Source organism: Galeopterus variegatus, unplaced genomic scaffold (assembly GCF_000696425.1).
Source record: "Galeopterus variegatus unplaced genomic scaffold, G_variegatus-3.0.2 Scaffold209, whole genome shotgun sequence".
NCBI lineage: Eukaryota > Metazoa > Chordata > Mammalia > Dermoptera > Cynocephalidae > Galeopterus > Galeopterus variegatus.
The window spans coordinates 617,031-637,981 of NW_007726320.1; the positions used below are offsets into that span (position 1 = coordinate 617,031).

At 41.2% G+C, this 20,951-nt stretch overlaps 1 protein-coding gene across 2 annotated transcripts in view; it reads left to right on the forward strand.

The window, feature by feature from the left end:
- The window catches only part of MACF1 (microtubule-actin crosslinking factor 1), a 352,523-nt gene extending 332,769 nt beyond the window's left edge, over positions 1-19,754 (forward strand). The window contains exons 87-93 of one of the 2 annotated variants that reach the window (XM_008565852.1): positions 229-383; positions 1,646-1,720; positions 2,912-2,929; positions 6,289-6,406; positions 13,412-13,623; positions 17,339-17,468; positions 18,310-19,754. In XM_008565852.1, the coding sequence (XP_008564074.1) occupies positions 229-383; positions 1,646-1,720; positions 2,912-2,929; positions 6,289-6,406; positions 13,412-13,623; positions 17,339-17,468; positions 18,310-18,566 (965 nt within the window). In that variant the 3' untranslated portion in view covers positions 18,567-19,754. The remainder of the gene's footprint in view (positions 1-228; positions 384-1,645; positions 1,721-2,911; positions 2,930-6,288; positions 6,407-13,411; positions 13,624-17,338; positions 17,469-18,309) is intronic. The other variant, XM_008565851.1, reaches the window with a different exon arrangement.
- Positions 19,755-20,951: the final 1,197 nt, after the last annotated feature.

Consider the following 20,951-nt stretch of genomic DNA (forward strand, 5'->3'; position numbering starts at 1 on the left):
AAGGCCTTTTTAAAAAAATAAAAAAAAAAAAAAAAAAAACTTAACAGTGTCGTCTCTGGATGCAGTATTTTGGGGTAATTTTTCTTCTTTATAATTTGTATCTTCTAAATTTTCTACAGTGGACATATACTGTTTTTCAGAAAAAAATGAAGACATAAATTTTTTTTTTACTTCAAGAACTACCAACCAAGTATGCTAAGGTTTCAAAATGTGATTCCTTTTCTCCAGAGTTTCCTACCACCAAGTTAGAGATGACTGCTGTGGCTGACATTTTTGACCGAGACGGAGATGGCTACATTGATTACTATGAGTTTGTGGCTGCTCTTCATCCCAATAAGGATGCCTATCGACCAACAACTGATGCAGATAAAATTGAAGATGAGGTATGGTAAATAATTGTATTTTGAGTACATTTTTGACCGTGGGTTTATAGTGTTCTGAATTTGGTTGGGTGCAATTACCATATATTTTAGTCCGTTTTGTGTTGCTATAACAGAAATACCTGAGACTTGGTAATTTATAAAGGAATGAGGTTTATTTGGCTTACGATCTTGGGAGAGCTGCATCTGGCATGGGCCTCAGGCTGCTTCTACTTATGGTGGAAAAGCAGCAGGCAGCTGGTGGTACAAGCAGATCACATGGTGAGAGGAAGCAAGAGAGGGAGCGAGAGCAGGTGCCTGGGTCCTTTAAACAATCAGGTCTCATGGAAACTAATAGAATGAGAACTCACTCACTACTCCTCCTCCCCCAGGGAGAGCATTAATCCATTCATGAGGGATCTGCCCCATGACTCAATCAGTTTCCAACACTGCCACATTGGAGATCAAATTTCCACATGAGTTTTGGAGGGGACAACACATCCCCTCCAGGTGATTATTTGGAGTTCTGTTTTGCAATCTCTTTTTGGATGGCATTTCAAAGAACCCCAGAGGATCTCTGGCTACTGAGCTCTAGCTCAGTCCAGATGGATTACTCAGTGAGTCATGTCTGTGGAGTGCTCTAACATTTACAGAGAACTTTTCCAGGATACCATACTCATCCCGGATGTGTTGCTTAGGTCATCTCAGTCCTGAGCATTCTACCTCAGAATCCAGGGAAGTGTCTTCAAATGTAGCATTGAATGGGTGAAATGTAATGTTTAAGATGGTATGTACCCACCTTGCTTTCTGCCTAGTTAAAAACGGTATCACCTTGAAAATAACAAATTCATTACTAGCACATAGAGATCCCAGGGTCCATTGATGACAGGTCTAAGGAAGGGAGAGGCAGAGGGCCAGGTCTTGGGGGTGGCCCCGGAACACACCAGGACTGACTTCCAGGGAATCTCAGGCTCAAATTGAAATCAGTTCATAATTTGTTCTACCAGTCATTTGATTTTGATGCATGCATATTAGTATTTTTCTATGAAGGAATTTCAAAGCAGGATGGAATAACATGTAGTATAAGCTACTTGGAATTTTTTTCATACTCTTTCTCAGTGTCTCAATGATCGCAGTTAGTAAGAGCAATTTGTATTAATTTGGAATAGAAGATAAATGCATATGTCAAAAGCCTGAAATGCCTAAAAAAAAAAAAATTGTTTCCCTGAATAAAATGTCTCATTCTACCCTTCACACTTTTTATTTTTTTTGTTACCAACCAATAGGTCACAAGACAAGTGGCTCAGTGCAAGTGTGCAAAAAGGTTTCAGGTGGAACAGATTGGAGAGAATAAATACCGGGTAAGGAGGAGAAAAACCAGTCGTTTGTGGTGGTGGTTTTCCCATATGTGGCCCTTGTAGGTGAAAGCAGCGTGAGACACAGCAGATGGGCGATCTCACTTTCTTGTTGCTGACCCTTGGAGGCCAGAGCCCACAGGACTTGAGATGTTGTCCCTCTCTGGCCCCCATCTCTGTAGGTGCCAAATGTCAGATGTCCTGTTGAGCTAAGCTTACTTAATGCCCTACATAGTTCCATCTGAAAAATAATGCCACATCTAGCTAGTAGACATAAGCTTGTACTTGAGTTCCATGATAGGAGACATTTCAGAACCCTCACTTCAGTGCTGACCAAAGTCTTTAGGGGGATGAAGGCACCTTTGGAAACAATTATGTCTAATGACTGAACATTCACCCCAAAGAGCTGGTCACTGTGAGCCAGAGTGTCTTCCAGGCTCAGTGAGAGCTGGGGGAACTGTGTTGGGGCCCCAATAGTTGCTGTGCGTGCACTGAGTTGGGCTTCAAATGGGGCCTAGGTGCACTGGGGAGATGTTAGGCTCAGTACTTTTCCCTGGAAAACCATGCTAAATGTGGCCATAACTGGAAGTGAGCTACACTCATGTCTTAGCTTCTTTTTGGACCAGGGTCATGGGCTTAAAGGGATCTGGAAGAGGGCTCCTAAAATATATTTAATAGCTTGTTAAGGTTCTCTAAAGTACTAAGGAAAATCTGTGATTGGCAAAGAGGATTTAGATGGCCATGTTAGATTGCGCTATTATATACAGTGAGTAAGAAACAGGAAAATTCAGGTTCCATTAGTACATGGAAAATGTCCTCCAAGCACACCAAATCCACACCGTGCTGCTATTAGCTGAAGAGTGTTGGGTGACTCTGTCTAGAATCTAACCCAGGACATTTAGTTAATAAAGCTCCAAATAATCTTATGCTTGTTTGTTAGGTTTTGTTTTCTTGTTTTTTTAATTGCCTATAAGAGAAATGAGTTAACGAGAGTGCCATAGAGTAGGAAGTTAGGTCTTCTTAATTTGTAAAACCACGTCCTGTGGCAGGAGCTCAATGAGAATATGGTCAGTGTGTGTCACTGTGCTGGAAGACTGGTAACGTTATGACATGATTTTCATTCCTCAGCATTAATTTGACAAAATGTTCTCTTTTTTTCCCTCCATTTTCTCCATCCTTTACTTTTACTATCTGTAGTTCTTCCTCGGCAATCAGGTACAGTGTGCCTTGCGATGTTCTCATTCTCAGTGGATATGGTCTGTGTAGCTAATGCTGCCTGTTCTTTGCTATGGGGAGAGGACATAATCTGAAGCATGCCTGGGTCACATCTGGTTGTCTTACCAAGTGGAGAAACTGCAAATAAGACCAGTATTACTAAGCTGTCTTAGAAGCAAAAGAATATAAGTACAATTTTTTTTAAAAAAGGAGATGAAATTTTCCATTCAAAATTAAATTGGTTAAAGATGATATTATGTTAAATTGAGTTATAAGTCATATGGTTCAGGGGAAGTTAAGGCTATGGTTTCAATACATTTCACATCTAAAAGGAGCCTGGTCTTGTACTTCTGTGTTGGAAGTCAGAATACCAAACAGCACAGTTCTGACTTATATTATCAGAGTGTTTGGACAGTTGACACAAATTTTGCAGTGTACTCTAAATCAAAGTCTTAGGGTACTTTAGTGTTATCTGTTTAAATACCTTATTAATATTTATAGTAACTTACACTTATATTTTATAGTTATTAGATATCTGAGAAGTACCTTGGAAATCATAATCAGCCACAGCGTAAAGTTTGCTGGTTGTGGCCAGCCAGCCAAAACCTAAAGGGATAAAATTAGACTTGGGAAAAAGATTGGATGCTTTGACTCCACTTGATAATTCTAACCTTTCAGATCTTTTGGAGGTCTCTGGGGTCCTGTGTCTTCAAATGTGGAAGGAAGTTGCATGAGTAAAATCTGTCTCTCTGATATAAAATTAGGAGCACTAAGAGTTGATTTGAGGCCCTCAAACAATTTTAAGTTCCACAAACTATAATGATCACTAACTATAGTAATGTTCTAGGCTAGTGGGAAGAACGAGATAGAAAAAACAAACAAAAAATCCCAAAGGTAATAAGAGGATTTACCTCTCTTGCCTCACTTGGGAAAGCATAGTGCTGGTAACACCAAAGTTAAGGGTTCAGATCCCCATACCGTCCAGCCACCAACAAAGAACAAACTTGCTTTAAATAATAGTGCCCAGTGTGCCTATTTGCTAATGACTGCATGTGGATCCTAGGGCCCCGTCGATGCCCTCCTCTACTGCTCCATTGGTCAGGAGAGGGTCAGATGAGTCATTCTAATGTTGGGAACCAAGTTAGGAAGTTCATTTTATATAGGGAGCATCTGAGGCCTCAAAGGTCACATGCCTACTGTCACATAGCTAACGTCAGAGTCACTGTAAGAACCCTAAGGGTTTTCTCTTGAAGAGAAGGAAAGCTGTGGTTACTGGTCCCTAAGACTCTTGTTTGGGGTATTTTGTCTCTCTGACAGTCCTATTCTGCCAGATGTGCACAGGTCCCCATGTTTATAGCTGCTGTAACACCTCCCACCACTCGTCACTCTGGCCTCAACTTCCACAGTTACTCTGGCTCCTTTTCCCCATAGCTCAGCAGATACAAGTTAGAAAAACAGAGCTTCAGTGAGACATTAAGGGGGAAAACCCATGAAATAAGTGGAGTAATAAATTACAGGATGCAGTGTTCTGAGTCAGGCACTCCTGAGGCTCCCTCCTGACTCACTGTGGAGGATGCATAGACTCATGTTCCCTTCCTCTCCTCACCTATCCAGAGAAACCCATACAGTGACCCAGGTAGTCACTGCTCTTGGGTCTGGTGGGATCCTCGATTCCTCCCAGAAGCTGCTCCAATGGGCCCTCCTGCTTTCACTCACTGGGCCCAGCTTCTGAGGGGGGCTCCCACAGAGCTGTGGCCAACAGGGCAGCTTCCTTCTCAGGACAGGACATTGATTCCCTCACAACTCTGGGTTGAGTGCTGCTTCTACCACACTGTGCTATTGCTGTAGGCACTTTGTCTAAACATTTAAAATTGCATGAGATGAAAGATGTAGGACTTTTTTTATTTTCAAAGTAAATGGCTGGGGAGGAAGGAGGACAATATTTTTTTAGGCACCTTACCTATACAAATACTGCATTTGAGTCAGAACAGCTAAGGAAAATGGAGAATTACTACAAATATATTAATTGTAAGGGAGGATGGTTAGATGTTCTTCTCAAACATCCTCTTTGGCATTTTCAGTCTTTGTGCCTTATTTCTTAGTTACAATTCTCTTTTATAACTTTAAATAGTCCCTTCTCCCCCTCCCCCATTCCCCCAGGAACGTTCTCCTTGAATTAAATAGCTTTAGGAGGGGCTAGCTGGTAGTTCACTTGGTTAGAGCATGGGGCTGATAACACTTAAGGTCAAGGGTTCTGATTCCCCTAGCACCAGCCACCAAAAAAATAAAAATAAATAACTTTAGGAATTCCATTTCTCCAACCAAAGGTATGCTTGTTTTAGAATGTCAGCATGCTTTTCTCTCTTGTTACCTCTTCATTTCAGGAAGAGGTAATTTATGCAGTGGGAAACTCCAAATGTTAAGATAAGGCTGGGAAGTAGGGAAGTAGGAATATTAGGCAAAGAAAAGAGGAAAAAATAAATATCACAAAGTCATCCTTATTTTAACATCCAAAATGATTATTGAATACTATTGATAATCATCACGGGAGATTAAATTTTTAATTTCTTCAACTAAATTTTGGTGTAAATACTATCTAATCATTTGATCAGCTGAAGAAACTTTTCTGCTGGTGATACCACAATTAGAGAATACTTAGGATTTATTTCTGAAAATCTGATACAGAAAATTAAATTTTCTTCTAAGCCTGTAATAATGATGCTTTGCAAGGGTTTCCTTAAGGCTTGATATAGTATTTGTTGTTCTCCAATTAACTTTTGAGCACACTGTATTCAGAAGTTGACATCTACCATCCTTTGGGGGGGGCGATTAGCATAACAAAGAATTTGGGCAGAAATTGAAAGAATCAAGGTGAGATAACATTTGTCTATTCTCCCCCCTCTCCTTTGGTGCAGAGGCAGGGGTGTAACCAGCAAAAGTTAACTTTATTCTAATAGAAAGTATGTCAAGACACTGGTCTTTAGCCTGATGTTTCTGCTTTTTAGGTTTTTTATTTTTATTTATTTATTTATTTATTTAAAGATGACCGGTAAGGGGATCTCAACCCTTGACTTGGTGTTGTCAGCACCACGCTCTCCAAGTGAGCCAACCTGCCATCCCTATATGGGATCCGAACCCGGGGCCTTGGTGTTATCAGCACCACACTCTCCTGAGTGAGCCACGGGCCGGCCCTTTTAGGTTTTTTAAATTCTTTTGTGAAAAATGTAAAAATACAAAATAGAGTTTAAAATTCTCCCAAAACTATCACATTGTCATCTCTGAATACAGTCTGCTTTGGGGAAAAAGTATAGGTTTGCTTTAAGACATACTTACTAATTAAATTTCCCTTGATTCCACAGTTTGGGGATTCTCAGCAGTTGCGGCTGGTCCGTATTCTGCGCAGCACAGTGATGGTCCGCGTAGGAGGAGGATGGATGGCTTTGGATGAATTCTTAGTGAAAAATGATCCCTGCCGAGGTAAGGAACCATCCTGAGCATGAATTGTGTGTTAGGTACGCCCCAACCACTGATCTTTCATGCTTACAGAATGTTTTGATGGTGGGGTTTGCTTGTTTTTTATTTTGTTGTTAAGCTGCCTACATGTCATCCCACTAGCACAGATTAGAACTCAGGGATGCCAGAGTAGACCAAGGAGAGAAAGCTGGAGAGGTTGATGCTATCAGGGAGACAGGTTTAGAGAATGCAGTAATGAGAATTAAGATCTTATTGGTGTCGTCCAAATGTTTCAGTTTGGGGAATTAAATTAACACTAGCCTAGAAAGGAGCCTTTTAGATTCCCTATTAGAGCCTCAGATCCCTTTGCCTGAAATTCCTATGACAAACTTAGGGAGAGTGTTGGGCCTCCTCATACAGGGAAGTACTGGTAAGCACCCTTGATGAGGGAGGATAAAAGACACCCAGACACCTCTAAGACAGATGGGCGCCTAAGCAAGAATTTAATATGAGCATGAGTGATGGCACCCACAGCTAGGGTGAGGGCTGCAACATGGGGGGAATGACCAGTTCCGGTTGCTAAATCCTCTGCAGTTGCATCCTTTCCTTTTCCTGTTAGCAGGGCTGCATGTGGGTGTGTAGGAGGCTCCCCAACTGTCTACCAATTTGTCTTTCTTGACTAGTTTCTGCATTTCCTGCTCTGTCTCTCTTTCTTTGTGTTTACATATTTTTTATTCTAGTTCACCATCCTGGGAGTAAAATAAAGCGCTCTGATTCCAGCTCTTCGATTTCCAGTCAGTCTCCCATAGGTTGGCTTTTAAGCTTTGTCCCTCTTACCAATACCCTAGCCTGTTGAGAATGGCTTCGCTTCCTAAACTGTAACACCTCTTGGCTCTGTGATTTCTGCTGCCTTCATGAATGCTTGAAACGGCCAAACCATAGCTTTTCTAACTATTATAAGTTGACAGGGCAAAAATACTCCTGTTGAAACAGTATCTGTGGAATTTTGTTCTGTTTCTATTTATTTAACAAATAAATATAGCTTATATATGCTTATATAGCTTTATGGGCCACACACTATTATGAGCACTTTACAAATAATAACACATTTATGCTTCATAACCAGCCTGTGAGGTGTAAATACTCTTATCTCCATTTTACAGAATAGGAAATTGAGGCATAGAAAATGTAAATAAATAGCCCAAGGAGAGACAACCAGTAAATGGCAGAGGCAGGATTCAAATCCAAGGGAGTCTGGTTCTAGAGCTTCTTACCACTGCTGTGTGTCCTGGAGGCTGACATATCCCCTTTTTGTGTATGTACTATTAATCCAGGCTGCATAATTAAATTATTAAGGCTTATTTATAAAACTAGCAGAAATAAGCATTTACAGTATAGTTATATAACTTCTTTAGAAGTGGTTTATAGTCATGTCCTGAGGCATTTAGAGAGGGCAGAGCTAAAAGATACAGTTCTCGCATGAATTCAGATATATCCATAAATTAGTTTCTCTTATTTTAACTTATTATGCATTTACTCTAGTAAACCAGAATAAAAGCTAAGCAGTAATAATTTTAATTAAAAGTTCCTTTTTTGAAAAAATAGTTAATTTTGAAAACTCTTTTTCTGGTAACTTGAAAAGGCTTAATCAGTTTTAGAGTTTAATTATATTATAAACCAGTGCCCTTGATTCAAAAGTTTTTTCATTGTTTTAAATGAGGAGCAATATATATCATTTTAACCTTAACTCAATAAAACATTATTTCTTTCCAAATCTGTTACTAAGATCTTATTTTTCCTGTCATGTATGATTAGACTAAAAAAAGAGATATTGCATGTGGCATTTTGGAGTCCTCAGTTGCCTGTTTATTTGCTGCCTGCTCATATTTACAGTAACATTATGCTGCTGGCTAAGGAGAGCACTGCTTGCTTTGTATTTATCTTAATATCTAAAAATTGGAACCCCAAGTAAATCTAGTAGGTATTTTCTGTGGAACATAGTAGTAGCCTTTTTCAGCATCCCTTGGAGCAAACAAGGTAAGGCTTCCTCTGTGCCTCTCCAGGAGTGCCCTCCCAGAACTCAGTGATCATCTCGATTCCATTGATTGAGGAGTAAAGAACTCCCTGGCAGCTTTAGATATCACAACTGTACCATAGATGGGCAGAATGAGCTATTTCTAATCAAATGAAAAATAGTGCTAGAAGGTGAACACCTGAGAATTTGGGTAGATCATAATAAGTGAGTTGGAAGGGTGTGAACATGGAAAAGAGAAATTACTTGAAGCTGTTGAGGGTTCTGTAAGGATTAATGTGGCTTCTAGAGGCACTGCTTATGAGATTTTATATTTGTTTGTGTTGTATTGCCTCGGGTCTCTGGACAATAGAGAATGTTATACTGAGGACAGCACAAAGTTTATTACAAGGTTCTTAATACCAACGTGCACTATCATTTATCATCTCCTTTTACACAGCTGTTTTAAAAGATGAAAGATATCTCAAACTGCATGTTGCTTCAGCCAAATGTAAAACATGCAGATATTCCACTAGGTAGGTTTGCCAGTTATACAGTCTGCTGGTACTGCCAAAATCAGAGATTTCAGTATCTGAATTCATCCCTGGCAAAGGAAGTCATGATGTTCTGGATGGAGATAAAAACAGTGCCTTGCCTAAAGAATGATATATCTGTACCTAGGGTACTGAGTATGTTTTTGAGCATTAGACTATTAATTCTCCCAAATTAGTGAAGATCTAGAAAACTTTATTTATGAAGACTTAAAAGACACAATTTGGCTTAGAACTGATTTTTTTCAAGTTGAGGTAAAATACACATATATTTACCATTTTAAACATTTTTAAGTGTACAGTTAGGAACATTCACACTCTACCACCACCCGTAGAACACTCTTTATCTTGTAAAACCAAAACTCTTTACCCATTAAACAACAGCTTAGAACTGAATTGTAACTAACAGGACTGTCTGTTAGCAAATGATGGCTTCTTTGGTGGCTGAAGAACTGAACTTGAGATGACTGCCTTCAGGGTCTGGTCCTGTAGGTTCAGCAATAGATCTTTCCCCCAATGAAAAGAATTGTAAGAGGGAAATCCTATCAGAATAGTCAAACATGCACTAGGAATATTCTTTTTTTAACTTAATTAAATATATATGTATTTAATATTTAATTAAGTTAAAAATATGTTAACTACATATTAATATCATACACAATGTTAGGGAAATATTTGAAGCAATGTAATACTAAATTCAATTGCTAGTAACTTTTGCTGAAGCAGAGTTTGGTGTTTCCTTCTATTTTGAGAAATATGTTTACTTTTTATCTTTGGAATTGACCCAGAAATTAATTCACAGCTTCCAACTATTTAACTGTTGTTTGTTGTCACCACTACCCCCTGGCCCCCAGCCTTTTCTAGCTTCTTATCAAAGTAAAGGTATTAATTGCCTTAACTCTTTTTTAGTTCTGAAGACTGGCTGCTTTAAGTATATTTCTGAAGAAAATAGTGTTCATTTCTTCCAAGTAATGTGTTCCGTATCAAGAATCATTTCTTTGCCTTGCCTCTTCAAATATTTTCTTTTAAAAATATAAATTCCCATGGGAGTTGCAGTACCTTAAGCTGTTAGTCAGACATGCCACAGGATTAATTGTTGGCATCTCTATTAACATGAGAGCACCAGAAATATGAGAATTTTAATATTGTGAACTTTGAGCGAATAGGGTCTAAGAAAGATAAAAAATAGAGCGTGGAAGGAAAATAAAAGGGGACAGACAAGCCTCTAAAGATTGAATTATCTACTCTATCTTGTTTGGGGTAGGCCCTAATTAAGGTAAGCCATTTTTATGGTACCCTGCTTTTCACCCAAGTTGAGGCCTTCTAAATGAGTTTTCAGGGAGGTGTGCAGGAGCTAGCTAACCACTGTTTACAGTCTCACATTGCTTTAATGCCTAGTATTACATTTCTGTAGCATGGTTATAATAACCCGGAAAGGTGACAGTAGGGGATTATTCAGTCATTATAGCATCTCTAGCCAGTGAAATATTGGCTGGAGGTTTCCTGGGAAAACAGGACTGTCTCATTATGTTTGTTTCTTTATGACGTGTAAGCACACCCTGGGAACATGATGAACTCGATTTTCCCAGCATCCTGCATGCAGCCAGCTGGGAAGGCAAGTGAGGCACACTCTAGGCCCCTTGGCAGTCATCTAATGAGGCATTACAGTGCTCCTACCCAATGGCAGCCCCTGGGACTGACACAGTCATGACATAGGAACTCAGCATAGGATCTGTGATAGGATCCATCAGGTCCTCGGATCAAAAGACCAGATGCAAAGGTTAAATGTGCCAGTGATAACATTGGATTATCTTCATTCCTGTAGTATCTTTCTTGTGGGAAACTGTTCTTTCTGTTCTTTTAAATTGCTATTTCTTTTCATATTCTATATATAGCAGATCTTGGTTGTCATGAATTTAATCTTGTTGTTTTAGTAATGAAAATTCATGATTTGCATTTGTGGCTAGTGTGCAAGAGAGCCAGTCATATCTAGAGAGTGACCCTAGCTGGCCACCTCCCCCCACACTTCAACACAGCTTCGTGATTCTGTTCTTCATCCTCCATGAAATAATGAGGGCCTCTTAATGGAAGGATTCATAAAGGTTGTGAGATTTGTCCCTTAAAACTGTTGAGAGTCTACTCCATTTTCAGAAACTAGTAAATTCAGCAAGTACTTATTGAAACCCTAAACATGAGCCTGGCACTGGAATTGAAGGTAAATTAAGATTACTGCTCCTGCCTTGAGAAGCTCACAGCCTAGTTCAGGAAGCAAACGTGAATCAATAAATGCCCTTCCATTTGATAAACTGAGTGAGTTGGGAGATCAAGGGAAGGGAGAGGTGGATCTGCCCATGAAGGTGGAAGAGGGCATCAGGGAGAAGAGGTGTTGCCTCAGCTGCATCTTAGAGAGAGGTAACTCTTGACCAGATAGGCAAAGGGGAGCTGGACATTCTCGGTACAGGAGGCCACATGTTCAGATAGACAGAAGTGTCAACAGCAGGACAGGTGGGGGAACCACAAGTGGTCCCATGTGACTGCAGCAAAGTGTGTGAGGTTAGCAGCCAGACAAGACTGAGGAGAGGGCTCCACAGCAGGGACCTCTCTGCTGGATACCAGACCACTGAGTTCTGGGCATTTGATCACATAGTGCTCTCCGGTCCCCAAGATGTGGTTCTCAAAAAGAAAAATCATGGTCAAGTGCATTTCGAGGATGCTGAGTTAAAGCTAGACAGGTTTCTTTTGCTGCAGGACTTCTCACAACTTACAAAACGCTAATTGCATCAGGGCTCTCCCAAGAGGGGAACAGTACAGTGTTCACCAAACCCCTTTTGTAGGAAACCCCTCAAAAACCTCAGTTTTGGAAATTCCATTTTAAGCAATGAAAGACCATGGAAGGATTCTGACCCATTTAGAAATATCACATTTTTATTTAGAAATTCATTCTGGGGAATGAGGAGTGAGGGCTAGGTGGGGAATGAGATGAGAAACAAGGAGACTGTTTAGGAGGCTGCTCCAGTCACCCAAGGTGGAGATGCTGCATGAGACACACAAGTGTAAGGAGGTATGGAAAGCCTTGGGGGATTCAGGATGTATTAGAATGCAGCTTCACTCAGTTAGCAGTGTGTCACACTGAACTGCCGTGGGGAGGGAGGGACCTATGTTGATTGCCATGTCTAGTCAGTCATTGGATATAAGGTTCTGGCATCCAGGAGGAAGGTCTGTGTTGTGAATATATTTAGAGTTGGGCACTGAGGTTTCAGATGGATGAGCTGATGACCAGTCTAAAGTCTAAGAAGAAGAACAGTACTTTGGACAGACTCAGGGGACATCAGTGTTTAAGTGGGAGTAATTGGAGAGGAAGGAGGAGCAAGGGAGCAGTTGTCCTTGAAGACAGGGAGAAGGAACGACAAATATGTGTACATAATGGTTCCCTTTTCTCAGGCTTCCCCAGCAGTCCCATTTGTTTAAATCTATCTAGTACATTCTAAAAAGTGAACAATTTAGGGCAGATGAGGAGGTAGAGAGATATTGCAGGATAACATCTTTCAGTGAGAAATCCAAGGACATATCCCAGAGGAGTTGTTTCTTTTAAATTAGTAGTGTCTTTCACATTTAACATTTGTGTTGGCTGGACTTGATATCTTATGACTTGATGTCTTATAGAAATTTGACTCCAAATTTTAAGCTCTGGCCTTACAGCTCCAGAAAGTCATGAGACAGCACCTGTTGGCTTTCAGTGCTGTTTCCACTGTGATGTTCCTCTTCTGCTTGCAGTTTTTGACTTAACAATTTCTCACTAGCAAATTTTGTGCATGTTCTTCGTCTCTCTCTCTCTCTCTCTCTCTCACGCACTCTCTCACTCTCTTACGCACTCTCTCACTCTCTTACGCACTCTCTCACTCTCTTTACTTCTTAATGATTCTATTGTGATCTTTTTAGCCCTCTGAGTTCCTGGACCCCTTTCTTTAGGATTGTTATTGACTGAGTTCAAATATAAGACTCTGGACAATGTTGATTTCAGTAATCTGTTTTTCTCCACTCTTTCATTACCATGTGTGCTGCAAAAGTTGAGCAAAAAGTATACATGTACTATGAGAGAGAAAAGAGGGGTTTTGATTTAACTTCAGAGGTGAACTGTTGCGTCTGCTTTACCTTGAGCAGTTACAGTGTGCTTACCCCAGGGGACAGTGACAAAGCGAGATCATGACAGCAGAGTGGGATGGTACTTTGTGCACAAAGACTTCCTAATTGTAGCAAACTAAGGGAGACTTAATTAGTTAATGTGTTTGCTATGGGTAAAAATCATGACAAGGCTGATAAGTCCGGAATTTATCTCTATTTTTAAAGAACCAGAAGATGGTACTAAACCTATAATTTACATAACTATTGTCATGGGGTCAAGCAGCTGTATGACTATCGAAGCTATATTTTTACAATTAACTAACATTGTGTTTATTCCCTTTTTAGCACGAGGTAGAACTAACATCGAACTTAGAGAGAAATTCATCTTACCGGAGGGGGCATCCCAGGGAATGACCCCTTTCCGATCACGGGGTCGAAGATCCAAACCATCTTCCCGGGCAGCTTCCCCTACCCGCTCCAGCTCCAGCGCTAGTCAGAGCAATCACAGCTGTACCTCCATGCCATCCTCTCCAGCCACCCCAGCCAGTGGTACCAAGGTATGTACTGACCTCCATTATGGCCTTGCCCCATTCCCATCTCTGCAGATGTTCACTGTTCAGTGTAGCCTCTGAAAGACTCCAGTAAGAAAGGGAACATGAAAACGTACAAACCAAGCTCTGTCTAGACCAAAGCTGCCCAGGCCCTAGCAGCTCACAGATATATGATCTTTAAGATGACTACAAAGCTCATTTATTAAAATATGCACTCAGGCTGGTTACGTCAGAAACGTTTCTTTCCTCATATTCCCACTTTGAGTTTGAATCCATCCAGAGTTACTAATTTTGAAAATCCAGGCTCTGTCTGTGCAGCTGGAGCTAACAGATAAGTTTGACGTTACAATGGGTTTTATATGAAGAATGCTATTGCCTTTCAGCCTGGTCCCTCTCATCCCGTTGGACTGATGTGTGTTTTATTTCGTTTTCTGTTTCTTTAAAATTTAGTGTCTTCTATTTATTTATTTTTCTGTTCCCAATTTGTTCCCTTTCTGTTCCATTTTCAATTGTTCCCGTCCTTCCCTTTGGATTTCCGTTTCACAGACTCCACTTCAGTTCTCTCGCTGTTATGACAAACCCTGGTTGGTAAACAGTAAAGCTGGCACCCCTGTCAGGGACAGCCATTCTCCTGACCTCCAGCTGCCCAGCCCCGAGGTAGAGTATGGCTTTGCTGACTAAGGACACAGTCAAGATGAGGCCCTCGCTCATGCCAAGAACTTGACCAGCTCTTCTTCCTGACACGAGTCCCTGCTACTTTCCATCTCGGTGGTGCTTGCTGTCACAGCTGATTCATCTAGTCACGTGTTTTCAGGGGGTTCTAACTCGGATTCACCAAAATTGGAGCTAAATAAGAGATGCCTAAAACTGCATTGTTTAACAGTCCATAAATATTTGTTCAGGATGGCAAACAGTGGTCATTCCTGGTGACTTATGGATATCATTTATAAACAGGCTTCTTAGTCTGCAAACTTCAGATCACAAACGAGTTATGAACACTTGAAAGTCAACTACAGTGCATGTTCAACAGTGTTCTGTCTTTGCTTAAAACAGAAGGTGGTGGGCGCCCCCCGCCTTAAGATGCTTCCCCAGAGTGGTTGGTATTGCCACACTGGCTTGAGGCATGGGTGCTGGCTACTTCAGCCAAGCACAGGATCAGTGAACACTGCACCAAGGCTCAGATTTTAGTTTCTGAAAGCTCAAATTTTTAGTTTCTTGGCCTAGGCACTTGGGTGTCTAAGCCTTGATTTGAATACACATGCCAGCAATTAAGCATGTTCAAGTGTAGCCATTAAAGTGCTTAAACACTTTTGGAAGAGCAGTGTTTCAGAAACAAGACATGGACCAGCGGCTTGTCTGTACTGGTGGTACAGTTTGCATTCTAGCTCCTGCTGGGAAGCATTGGGTTCTTGTGCCTCAAAAGACAGCATTGCCTTCAGTATGTAAAGCTTCAGCCAGAGAAACCAGGAGGCATGAGAAGCCAGCACCTGTGAATGAACTGCTGCTTTGGGATTCATCCCACTCCAAGCTAAAACTCCAGTTCAGGAATATATCTAGTTTAGAACATGATCTGGGGACTACTGCCACTAAACCCCCAAGACTCAGCCTGCTTATCTTGCTTTTCTTCTTCTTTAATGGCTCCAGTTTCATGAAAATCACAAAAGTTCTAAAATTTTGAATGTTTAATTAATGAAGTGCAAATTTCCATATAATTCTGATAGACCAGCCTTTTTTGTCTTATGGTTTTATCTTTTATTTGATTTCATTTTGAGGTTTTGTCTTTCCTTACTCATTGTTGTTCTGTAGCCAGGCTCTATCCTGACTTGGAATCCTGTCCAGGGTTTCTGGGGCCATGGTCCTCCCTGCAGCAGTGCTCAGGAACAGTAGCTTCTGAAACTGGTGCTCTTCCTCCTGTGTGGGCCAGGAGAGAGTTCATGCTTGAATGTTAATCAGTTTCTGTCGCTTTGCTTTTTCTTTATAAATTAAAGAAATACAACAAACACAATGAGATGGGTTGCTTTACTCTTCTGTTTGCATAAACATCTTAAAAGTCCTGGAAAACAATTTACACAGCTGATTTCAAAGAAAAATTAGAATAGTATGCTACAGAACAAATGACATTTAACAGATTTAAAATATTCTTTCTCCTGCAAATTAAGCCTACTACTCTCTAAAAAAAAAACCCCACTCAGAGAAAATGTGGCTCCTACTGGTAGCAGTGAAAATAACGTACAGTTCTTTTCCAGTTTAGGAAATGCTCTACACATTTATTCATTCAGCAAGTTTTTACTGAGTCCCTCTTCTGTGCCAGACAGTTTTAGGTGCTGAGGATATGAGAGTGAACAAAAGAAAGTCCCTGCTTTTATGGATTTTCTGCTTTGTTGCAGGAGAGACAAGCAGCAAACAAGTATATCATACATCAGGCAGTGATAAGCAGTATGCAAAAAAATGAAGCAGAGGAAAAAATAGAAAGTTACAAGTGGTGTTATTTGAGTAGTGAGGCAAGACCTCTCTGATAAGGTCATCCTTTCAGCAGAGTCGCTGAAGGAAATGAGGGGGTGAGCCACACATATCTGGGAGGGACAGGGAGTGATTGTGCAGCAATGGTCCAGGCACAGTGAAGAGCAAGGGGACAAGATTGGGGACCCTCCTCGGCTGTTGGAGAAACAGTGAGGAGGCCAGAGTGTCTGGAATGGACTGAACAAGAGGGAGTGTGATAGAAAAGAAGTCGGAGAGGCAGCATTTGTCCCTGATTTCCTCAGGGAAAAGCAAGGACAAAGATGTTAATTTAGATCAGTCACAGAGCCCAGAGTCAAACCCACGTCTGCTGGCTCTTCATTCAGAGCCTTGTTCCTGATAGCACAGTCTCATTCTCATGTGTTTCTCATCATTTATTTAATCTGCAAGTCAAGTAATTTTGTCTCCATTGAGTTGGCTGGTTAGCTCAACTGGTTAAAGCACAGTGTTAATAAAACCAAGTTTATTGGTTTGGATCCCCATATTGGCCAGCCACCAAAAGCTAATCTGCATTTTACCAATGAGGATATAGACTAAAAGATCTTGACCAAAGTTATTGCACATACTTAGTGGTGCTTATTGGACTACTGTTTGAATCTTTGTATTAAATATGTGTGCTAAAACTCATATTTCAAATTTGTAACCAAAAATTGTTGATACAGAGTATTATTTGGATCTCTTTTTCCTTTACCCATTCACCATATTTGTTATAACTATTGTAATCTTACTGAGGATTTTTTTTTTCTATTTCTAGTCAAAATTTGACAGCAAGACAAAAGGTATTTGAAGGCATTTTGAAATTTTAAGTTGAAACATAAAGCCTTTATTTTGGGAATCATCAAAATACATGACGTAGGACACTTTGAAAATCTTTGTTTTCCCAGACTTTTAATTTGTTTTTCAATTGGTCAGATATAAGGAGGCTTAAGTAGACCTTTGAAAATTGAATTTGTTGGGGCCAGCCCGTGGCTCACTCGGGAGAGTGCGGTGCTGATAACACCAAGGCCACGGGTTTGGATCCCATAAAGGGATGGCCGGTTCGCTCACTGGGTGAGCGTGGTGCTGACAACACCAAGTCAAGGGTTAAGATCCCCTTACCGGGGATCTTTCTTTCTTTCTTTTAAAAAAAAAAGAAAGAAAGAAAAGAAAATTGAATTTGTCAAAGATTTTACCAAGTAAATATGACCTTTTTATTTTTTTTAAGGTTATTCCATCAACAGGCAGCAAGTTGAAAAGACCAACACCAGCTTTTCATTCTAGTCGAACATCCCTTGCTGGTGATACCAGCAATAGTTCTTCCCCCGCCTCCACAGGTGCCAAAACTAATCGAGCAGGTAAGTACCTGCCCCATGTCCTGTGTACTGGGCTGAGAGGTGAGAGGGAATTTGGAAATAGCAATGCTTCACTACTCCCCAAGGAGCCAGTAGTGAAAGTAGCACGTGGTGTGATACCCAGGAAGACAGACCTGTGGTTTTTTAGGTGACCGTTACCTTTTCTCCTGTCACTTATCTAGCTCTGACCTTGCCTTCTGAGAGCAGATGCTTCCACAGCCGAACATGAACCACCTGTTCTTGATTGGAAGAGATCAAATTTGAGAGGCTGTAAAAGGAAGAAAGGGTCTCCTGAACTGGAGCCTTCCTCAGAAGCCAGTCCAGTGTTGGGACTGGCATTTTGCTAGTAATTTTTCCAACACTTCATATTCATTCAGGCTGCTGGTGAACTGAATTAGGGAGAGCCCACATCTGTTCACCTGCTGCTATGCCTCCTGGGATCCTAGGAGTCTGGCTTCATTTCCTGGCTCTCTGCTTCCCATCGTTTCACTTCCATTCTTAGTCTGCCCACACGTTAGCCCCTGGTAGTCTCACCATCTGTGCCGAGGTGATGGAGCAGCCCTGCTTGACTCCACTTTGGGGGCATAGAAGGTAACAGTGCTACCGATAGATGCACCTTCTGATCCTCAGGAGGCAGCTTCTCAAGTAGAATCGCAAAGCTAGAAAAGGCTTCAGCGACTTCTGTGTAGATGAGGAAACCAGGGTCCAGAAGGCTGAGTTGCCCAAGGTCACAGAGTATATTACGTGGTATTAGGATCAGAACCCTGGCCTCTGGTTCACTTGTTCTTGTTCTTCTGCCCCATGCTGTCTCCATTAAGTCTGCTGCTTTATTCTTGAATTCCAGATCCTAAAAAGTCAGCCAGTCGCCCTGGGAGTCGGGCTGGGAGTCGAGCAGGGAGTCGAGCTAGCAGCCGGCGAGGAAGTGACGCCTCTGATTTTGACCTTTTAGAGACACAGTCTGCTTGTTCAGACACTTCAGAAAGCAGTGCTGCTGGGGGCCAGGGCAGCTCCAGGAGAGGGCTAAACAAGCCTTCCAAAATCCCGACCATGTCTAAGAAGACCACCACTGCCTCCCCCAGGACTCCGGGTCCCAAGCGATAACACTGTACAAGCACCCTAAGCCACTATCCACTTTGAACCCTGCTCCATACATTGGGTGTATATTTATTCTGAATGGGAGAAGTTATATTGTTAAAAGTGTAAAAGAATAATTGTGTTATGAAGCTGCCTTATTATTTTTTTCTTTTTGTAAGTTACGATTTTCATGTGAATATTTATGTAGATAAAATTTGCCTCCTGGTAACCCTGTAATGAATGGGGTCCAGACATGAAATATTTGAGAAAAACAAGTGAAAAGGTCAAGATACAAATGTGTATTAAAAAGAAAAAAACCTCTAACTAGGGTTTCTGCGCGGTGCAGGGTTGTAAACCTGCTTTATCTTTTAGGATTATTCCTAAATGCATCTTCTTTATAAACTTGACTTGCTGTCTCAGCAAGATAAATTATATTAAAAAAAGAAATTAAGAATCCTGCAGTGTTTAAGGAACTCTTTTTTTGTAAGTCACAGACACCTCAATTAGCAAGAACTGAGGGGAGGGCACTTATAATTGCTTTTTCCATTGTTTTAATGTGTGATTTTACCTGAAGAGAGGGAACCTCATCTAAGTAACATTTGCACATGATACAGCAAAAGGAGTTCATTGCAATATTGTCATTGAATACTGTTTCAGTACTGGGTGTTTAAAGGAGAAATAGCTGCTAGAATTCAGGGGTAAATGTAACTTCAGAAAACGTCAGAATATTGGGATTTTGAACTGATTTGTAACTTCCTGTCCAGCCTAGCCACCAATAATTCCTGTGCTCACAGGGACCCAGACCCTTGGCAAGGGAGACTCCTTGGTGGCATTGTGAAATTACCTGCATTTTTTGCTATTTATTTAAATGGTCAATCAACTCAAACTGAGGATTTAATTCCACGAGCCTATTCTGAAAATGTGGACATAAGACAAACACTTGCTCATCCTTTAACGGAGTTCACCAGCACACCTGTTAACCAGTCCCGTTTGCTTCCGTCTTTTTTTGTGTGTAATAAAGTCAACTGACCAAGTGACCATGAAGAGGGGCTGTCTGGGGCTCCTGTTTTTTTAGCTGCTGTTCCTCTGCAGCTCCGACCATGTTGCTGTGTGATTATCTCAGTTGGTTTTAATTGAGGCAGAAACTGAAGCTCTACCAATGAACTGTTTAAAAAACAAGACACACTTTTGTATTAAAATTGCTTGCAGTAACAAGTGTTTTGTATTTCCTGATTTTCTTCTCAACCATTACCTTATACATAAATGTTACCCTGGGGTATAATAGTGTTGTAGGTACTTAAATGCATTATTCAAATCAAAATACCTTGATGGGGCCGGCCCAGTGGCGCACTGGATAGTGCGCCGCTTGGGAAGCGTGGCGGCGCTCCCGTCCGAGGGTTCGGATCCCACATACAGACCGGTTCCCGCTCACTGGCTGAGCGAGGCGCGGGAGCAACACCGAGGTTTGCAATCCCGTTGCCGGTCCCCGGTCCGGTACGGGGGCAACACTGAGGGTTGCGATCCGTTGCCGGACACGGAAAAAAGACAAAAAAGACAAAAAAAAAAAAAAAAATACCTTGATGGATAATTTATATGGCTCATTAATAGATTTCTTCTTTATATTATCCTTATTAAAGTTAACAAGGCAACAAAAGGGCCGAGCCCATGGCGCACTCAGGAGAGTGCGGCGCTGGGAGCGCAGCTAGCGCTCCCGCCGCGGGTTCGGATCCTATATGAGGATGACCGGTGCGCTCACAGCACTCACTGGCTGAGCGCAGTGTGGCCGGCCTCAAAAAGGACAAAAAAAAAAAAAAAAAAGGCAACAAAGAAACAGGGTGTTGTTAACATAGGGTATCTGTCCCACTTACATGGTTAAACAAATGCCAATAGGTAAGATTTTTATATTAGAAATCCAAAGATCATGGAGTTTGAGAGAATGGGGCCAATTTCCCACAACAGGCTGAAATTTCTGGTTAAACGACAGAATTTCAGAGATGGAAGCAAAATTGGTTGTCAAATCTAGCTCCTTTCTTTGACAAATGGAGAAACTGGGATAGGAAAGTGGGTGAAAAAGTGACTTCCTTGAGATCACGATTGGTTGGATTCAAGGTCCCATTCAGTAAATGGCAGAAGGGGACCTTGAATCCAACCAATCATCGACTCCCTAATGAAGTCTGGCACTTCTGTTTCCTCCGGCTGTAGCTGGCTTTTTAATGGTTAGAACAGCCAGATATTAACTATTTCTAACAATAGGAAAAAGGACAAAATTTGAGAGGTAAGAAGTACTCAAACTCAGGCCACCTGTGTTCTTGATCATTAGGCCATACTCTTATGATGGGAATTTGGTAAGATCAATGCATGTTTGCCAAAGCTGTTTTGAGACCAAATAGCCAGATTAAAAGGCATTTGCAG